This window comes from Austrofundulus limnaeus, unplaced genomic scaffold (genome assembly GCF_001266775.1).
Source record: "Austrofundulus limnaeus strain Quisiro unplaced genomic scaffold, Austrofundulus_limnaeus-1.0 Scaffold274, whole genome shotgun sequence".
NCBI classification, from domain to species: domain Eukaryota; kingdom Metazoa; phylum Chordata; class Actinopteri; order Cyprinodontiformes; family Rivulidae; genus Austrofundulus; species Austrofundulus limnaeus.
The window spans coordinates 118,074-125,384 of record NW_013952676.1 but is presented as its reverse complement, the minus strand read 5'-3'; the positions used below and the strand labels follow the sequence as shown (position 1 = coordinate 125,384).

The following is a 7,311-nucleotide window of genomic DNA, read 5'->3' as shown; positions in this document are numbered from 1 at the left end:
AATGAGACAAGACAAGACGCTTTGAGATGATTCCTTTTCTTCTCTTTTGGCACAGCATCAAAGATGGACAGACAACATTATGGGCATGGCTATATCTAACAAAACCAATTTAAAAAATCCTATGCTTAAAATGTGTTGAAAACATATTTTATACACATACACAGTTTTGTTTGTAATTTTGTGTTTAGCTTTATTTATTGTTTTGAATTTTTGGGATTAACTGGGAGTGTTTTCCGGTCTCCTAGTATTCTTCCTGTGCTCCTCCCAATCCTAGTTCTTGTTTCTTAGAAGGTGTTGTTGTTTGTATTTGATTAGTTCCCTTTATTTCTGTTGGTTTTTCAGTTTATTGTTGGTCTTCATGGTCTACTTTGTTCTCATTTCGAATCTTCTTGAGTCTCTTCATGACTAACCCCTCCCACGTTACCTCGTTCCTGGTGGTTTCGTTTTGCAAATAAACTTTTTACTCCAGGATGGGGACCCTCCTCGTCCTTTCGTTATTAGGGTTAATTTCTTTCATGTGCATAGCCAGATTTTGCGACATGTAGGAGAGACATCTCCCCTGTGTTATAAAGAAAAATGTATCTTACTTTTCCTGGACTTTACTGTGGTGAAGAAACGTGCTGCTTTCTGGGCGGTTAAGCATGGTAAATGGTAAATGGCTTGAACTTATWGCGCCTTATCAAGTCCACTTGGACCCCAAAGCACTTTAGACTTCAGGCATTCACACACTGATGGCAGTAAGCTACACTGTAGCCACAGCTGCCCTGGGGCACGTTGACAGAGGCGGAACTGCCATGCACCAGCGCCACCAGACCTTCTGACCACCATCAGATGGACTCTTTTACCCCACGATCACCATGACAAATGGGACAACCCATTGCTTTGAAGACCCTTTGCTGGCTGCAGATTTTGTTAGCAAAATCAAGTAAGGTACGCTGTGATCTCACAGTGTTTTTACAACTGTATTCTGATTATCTTATTTGAGATCTTTAAGTATTTAAACTGTGGTTTAGGCATTCTGTTCTGTTCCAATAATGTTATGGGCTGCAGACAGGATTAGTCTCCTTTAGACTCTTGTTGTAATTATTGTTACTATGTTACAGGGAGACTAGATACTTGGCTTCTTTCTTCTAAATGGCACTAGACAAATATTAATTATTTTTATTTAATTACATTTTTTCCCTTTTCCTCTTAAATACATTTTAGATATGGATATGCTGATTTATATGTTTTTTGTGTAAGCTTAAATGAGAAACATACTCATAATTGAAATGTCACATTACTCTCAGGTAGCACAGGTTTGTTGCTTTTTGTCAGGGCTCTCATGGAGTGTTTTCATTTTTTGTTGTGGATTGTAGGGTTTGCATGCATCTCATTTAGGGAGATGCCAGTGCTGGGCTTGGGATGGGACTCGGGTGAATGGGAAGATCTCTTCACTGTTAGTTTTTTTGTTTATCCTCTTTTATTGTATGGGTGTTTATTGTGTTATTTTTTTTTTTTTTTTTTTTGGTAGGTTTGTCCATTATGCTTCGATGCAACATCTCTGCCTGTTGGTCTTGTTGACACTGTCAAGTTTTGATATCCACCACTCAGCCCAGGTCAGCTGATAAATGTGATGGTGGTGCTCTGAAGTTCATTAGCTGGAACTGCAAAGGTCTCAACTCCCCATTGAAATGCACAAAGGTCTTACATCATCTTTGTCATCTGGGTGCTCAGGTAATATTTTTGCAGAAGACACACTGAAAACCTTCTGTCTTCACTTAACTTAGGAGTAGTTGGATTGGTCAAACCTATATCTCATCATTTCATAAAAAGGCTAGAGGGGTTCCAATTCTGCTGCATAAATCTGTTCCATTTACATGTTTGGATGTTATCTCTAATCCACAGGATGGGTATCTACTTCTTGTAGGTAATGTATAACACTCCTTGTCAATATACAGTATAAGCACCCAATCAGGATGCAGGTTTTTTAGGCACCTCTTTTCTACTCTTCCTCATGCCATCTCATTTTCTCATTATGGGTGGAGATTTTAATTGTTGGCTAAATCCACATCTCGATTGCTAATCTACCAAGCCCATAACCCTCTTAAACTCTGCTAATGCTATTAAAGCTTTAATCAAAGACTTTGCTATTTCAGATCCCTGGCAATTCTTTAACCCCTCAGATAAAAAAATATTTTTTTTTCTCTCCTGCTCACCATACATTTACCCAAATAGATTATTTTTTATTGACAATAGGATGCTCCCTTCTGTAACCCCAGACTCATGTTCATATGATGCCCCAATAATTTCTGATCACTCCCTGGTGGCTATGTGCATTCAATTTAAGGGTAGTGCTCAGCGAAGGCTCCCTTGGCGGTTTAATGTGCATCTGCTCTTGGATGAAAATTTTTTTACCTTATCTCCTTCTACTGTATATTGATTTCTTGAATCAATCTACAGACATCACAGTGCACCAACAGGAAAAGGAACAAGCATAACATCCGTATTTTCAAAATAAGACACCATAGGGTGGATTAATTTAGTCAAAATCCCACCTATAATAATCAGTATGTGGATAAATTTCTACACAAATGCTGTCAGAATGTATCGTTCTGTTTGGGAAGCAGATGGCAACATGTAGCATGAAGCATACGATTAGGCATGGGCCGAATACCGGTTTCAAGGTATACCATGATATGAAAAAGCAACGGTTTGAAAACCACAAAAATTTTCTGTCATACCGTGCCTACGGTATAGGTGTTTTTTGTTTATTTTTCCTCGGGTCTGTTCCGCTGCAGACTTCCCCCACGACCCCTCCCTCGTGCTGCCTGTCGGCAGCACTCTGCTCAGCTCTGTGGGGGTGTTCCCCAAACTTTTCCCATGTCTAAAATAATAAATCCAGCTATATGGAAATGCTTAGGGTGCCGTTAAGACGACAGCAATGTGGACCATGGAGGCAACATGATCGCAGCTCCAGGTTAAGTTATGCTATCTTGAAATGAACGAGCTAACTTTAGCATCAGATTGTGAAACACATCACATGTTGCTGTGGCTTAAATGCACCAATCACAACTTGTCTGCAAAACTGTTGAGTTGTTGGATTGTGTATTTGATAAGTTTTAAGTGAACGGTGATAAAACTGAATGTCTCCTTTAGCCGAGCAGCTCATTAGCTGAATGTGCGTTTCATAAACACGCATTCGTAGTTGTGATTTCTTGATTCTGTGTGCATATAATTATATAATCTTTACACCAAAACCCTTTTGTCATTTAAAACATGATAAAAACTTCATACATTACTTCAATAAAAACACTTGTCGTGCAGTATACACTGATTTTTCTTAAAAAATAAAGCAATAGAAAAGCAGTTATCTTACTAGATGTAAACTTTATCAGGATAACCTAATTGCATTAGTTGCTAAAATCACAAGTATAAATGCACACAGGTAAATAAAGTTTCAGCAAAACACCTCTGAGATCTAAAAACAGCTTCCAAAGATAATTAAAGTTGAATATGATAATAGAAAAGTTATTTTCATTTTGTTTTTAAATACAACTTTCAAAACAGCATTTATAGAGTTGTAATCATAATACTGTCATACCGTGAAACCGTGATATTTTTGCCCAAGGTTATCATACTGTCATTTCATCCGATACACGTGGGTTTTATTTTTGAAATCAGAAGTTTCAAAAAGACAACAGCAATACAGTTTCAACCATAAATATCAAAGCCCTTTATATCTATGTTTTCAGCTGTGTTTGGAGTTTGTCTTTCACAAAATTAATTATATTTTGCTCTGACTTCCACTTTTATCACAGGATTTATCGCGCAGTGTCCTTCCTGCACWCACTCCCTCCTCTGTGCATCACACCAGAGGGGAGCTGAGCAGATGCTATATAAATTGGGGTGTAAACAAACAGCTGTGAACTGCACACGACAGCGCAATGGAGCGGAGTCGCATCTAGTGTAAATCTGGGGTTAGCTTCCGTTACAACAAATTTAATCAATCAGCATTTTTCTGTCTTCACTCCTCCACTCAGCAGGGCTGTCCTTTAAGCCCTCGTTTGCCCTGGCCATTGAGCCCCTTCCAGTAGCCCTTCATAGTGATTCAAGAATTTCAGGCATTTTTTCATGTGGTCTGGAGCAAATGGTATACTTGTGTGCAGACAATCTTCTTCTAGTTCAGATCTCTCTGTCTCCATCCCAGCAGAACACTCCATTCTGGATTCCTTTGGTGTAATATCTGGTTATAAGGYAAACTTGCAGATTAAATTGAAAGCRCTGTACTGGTCTGTCTACTTATGTTCCAAATCTCAATTTTACTAATGAGGTATGATCATGACCAAAAAAAAAAAAAAAAAAGAATGAGATCCTGCATCCTATCAGCTGAAATGAACTTCCTCTGTAGGTTGGCTGGGCTCAGCCTTAGAGATAGGGTGAGGAGCTCCATCATTCCAAGGAAGTTCAGAGTAGAGCTCATCCTCCTTTGTATGAAAAAGAGTCAGTTGAGGTGGTTCATCTGATTAGAACTCATCCAGGACTTCTCYTTTTCTAAATAGTTTTCCAGGCATGTCTAACAGCATAGAGGCCTGWGAGCACACCCAGAAATCACTGGAGCAACTGTATATCCTCTCTGGCCTGAGAGGCAGAGTTCTGAGCAAATTAAAGCCATCGTGATTCTTGTACCTTGAGAAAAATGCGTGAGAAACAGAAAAGAATGGATAGACCAGAAAAGAAGATCACATCCATTTACAAGATTTTGATTTTTTTTTTATCAGTGTCTGAATAAATAACAAGTCAGTAAGTAACTAAAAAAATCATTGTGGGACAGTTCAGTAAAGCAAATACATGGATTGAACAGATTATTTTTTCTAGTATTATATTTAACCTGCTTACTTTTTCCACACTTGACTTTTGTTTTGAATTGGCATTCATCTACATATATAGTCATATGTTCAGATAAAGCTGAAATATAGACTGCTTTGATATAAAATTAAAATAAAATAAAAGATGAATACATTACATGAATACGTACACAAGGTCTTAAAACTAAAATCACAAATAAACATTACCTGGGGTTTTCAACAAATGTTGTGCAGACTCGTTTCTTGAAAATCTTTGGAATCCAGCTCTGTTAACATAAAAACATGTAAAGAAAGAATATTTATARTTATTTACAATGAAATGTACAGAGGAATAACTGGACCAACAACAAATGAAAGATTTAGCATTTTTCAAGGTTTCAAGGATCTTTATTTGTTATTCGCTTCACRTAAAAATCAAATRTTCATGAATTAGAACAAAAGTGGTTGCACAGGTCCCGGGGATAGAATATATGACTAACTAATATTAAAAATAACTAAGAATAAAAAAATCAGACTAAATAAATAAGATAAAACACAACAACAGGAGCAGTCTAGCAAGGCTGGAGCTGGAGCAGGAAGTGCCTCCCAGAGTTCTGCAGCCYGACAACTTCAGGGTAAAAGCTGTTCCTCAACATGCTGGTGTTGCTCCTGATGCTCCACAGCCTTCTGCTTGATGGCAGTGGAGTGAATACAGTGTGGGCAGGGTGGGAAGAGGACCTCAGGATGCAGGTGGGGTATTTTTTGAATCTGGAAATATAGATATGCTCAATGTTGGTGAGTGTGACTCCCACAATCTTCTGAGCAGCCTTTAGCATTCTGTGCAGAGACTTTTTCCCCACCACAGAGCAGCTGCTGYGCCACACAGTGATGCAGGAGCACAGGATRCTCTCCAACAAAAACCTGGAGAAGCAGGTCAGGACTGGGCTCCTCAGTCCTGCTCACCTCAGCTGTCTGAAAAAAAGTTACTGGAGGACCTTCTGGATCATGCTGGAATAACTGATGCTCCATGTGAGGTCATCGCTCAGGTGGACACCCAATATTTGTTTTTTCCTTGTATCGGCCGATACGTTCATCCGCTCGGCCAATCCATTCTTTGGATCACGTGAGTGCATGTTGCCGCTCCCTCCCWGAGAGAGAGCACCTGGTAAAGCTAGGGCTATAGTTTACGCGGCGCACTGGGCACAAGGGGACTTGCGTCAAAAGTGATGCAAKCACTGCATCCCCGCCCCTGCGYGATGGCCCCGCGTGGTGTCCTGACGTGTGGTTGTGCACCTCCGAGATTTTGTAGCTCCGCAAAGGCTGCGCGCTGCACTTCATTTTCAAGATAGACRTTTTCAAAGGTGTTCAGGTACGTATGTTTGTCATCTACATGATCCCTCCATGAGAGATCTTAAAGATAACCAGATGGCACAGAACACTTGGAAAGAAATAGCTTTTTTTGTTAGTTTTGCTTTGTTTTGTAATATACAAATAAAATGCTTCYTTTTATGTTGACTTCTTTCAGTTATTTCAACACTTTGTAATTTCTACATCAACACGTTCAAAACTACTGTTTTAGAGTTACTACTGCAAACCTAATTCACATAAAAACTTCAGAACAATGTAACAATGTGTACATAAGAGAAGCAGACCCCATGACCATAATTTAATATCACTGGGCTGTAAACAACAAGCTGTAGAACAAATGAAAAAACAAACTTTTGGTAAACACTAGTGACAATAGAATCAAAAACCACACTTGTTAATGGGTAAACTACTGTCGGTGAGGAAAGAACAGTGCTAAACATGAACTTCAAGTATGATTTCACACAGCACGTTATGATATGATTTCAGGAGTGCGCACACACCGCAGAGCATGCACGACAGCCCAAAGTGCAACTATAACCAAGCCTTAATGTTGTAAGACAGAGTGCCAACAACAATAAAGGTGAGCTATGAACTTTGAGCTGTCTAATTTAGCTTTTCTGCCCTCTGTCTCGGACTATGAGGGGGAGAGAGAACCGCTGTGTGTTAAGTTTCCCTTTGCAATGGCAGCGCCATGTTTTTAGTTTCACTTTCGCACCGGACTGTAATTAGCATGTCCATGTTGTTTTTCTTTTAAAAAATGCTGGAACTGCTCACAGGAGGTTTAGGAGAACAACTCTATTTTTCCCTCTGCTGGATTAAAATAAAAAAGCTCTCTGTCTTTTCTTGCTGTTACGTTCATAAAAGCGAGGAAAGAGCTGCCATCCACCATAAACATGTGAACCAGGCAGATGCTGCTCATATCACGTTTAGTCTGACCGCAGTATAAAAGTTGTGATGCAGGTTTTCTTCAGTGTACATTTCAAACTGAGATCTAAAGTTAATGTCAGCTGGTTTGAATGCATTTTTTGCTCAGTGTAAAAAACGGGCGCAGATTGAGGCAGAGCTGCTGTGAGTGCAGTGTGTGTGTATTTGTGTGTGTGTGTGTGTGTGTGTGTGT

At 39.3% G+C, this 7,311-nt stretch overlaps 1 protein-coding gene across 1 annotated transcript in view; it reads right to left on the bottom strand.

The window, feature by feature from the left end:
* LOC106526390 (transient receptor potential cation channel subfamily M member 4) overlaps nucleotides 1-7,311 on the bottom strand; it is a gene marked incomplete at its 3' end in the record, with an annotated part of 27,405 nt that overhangs the window by 1,976 nt on the left and 18,118 nt on the right. The window contains 1 exon segment of the mRNA XM_014020987.1: nucleotides 5,055-5,113. Within this exon segment, the coding sequence (XP_013876441.1) occupies nucleotides 5,055-5,113 (59 nt within the window).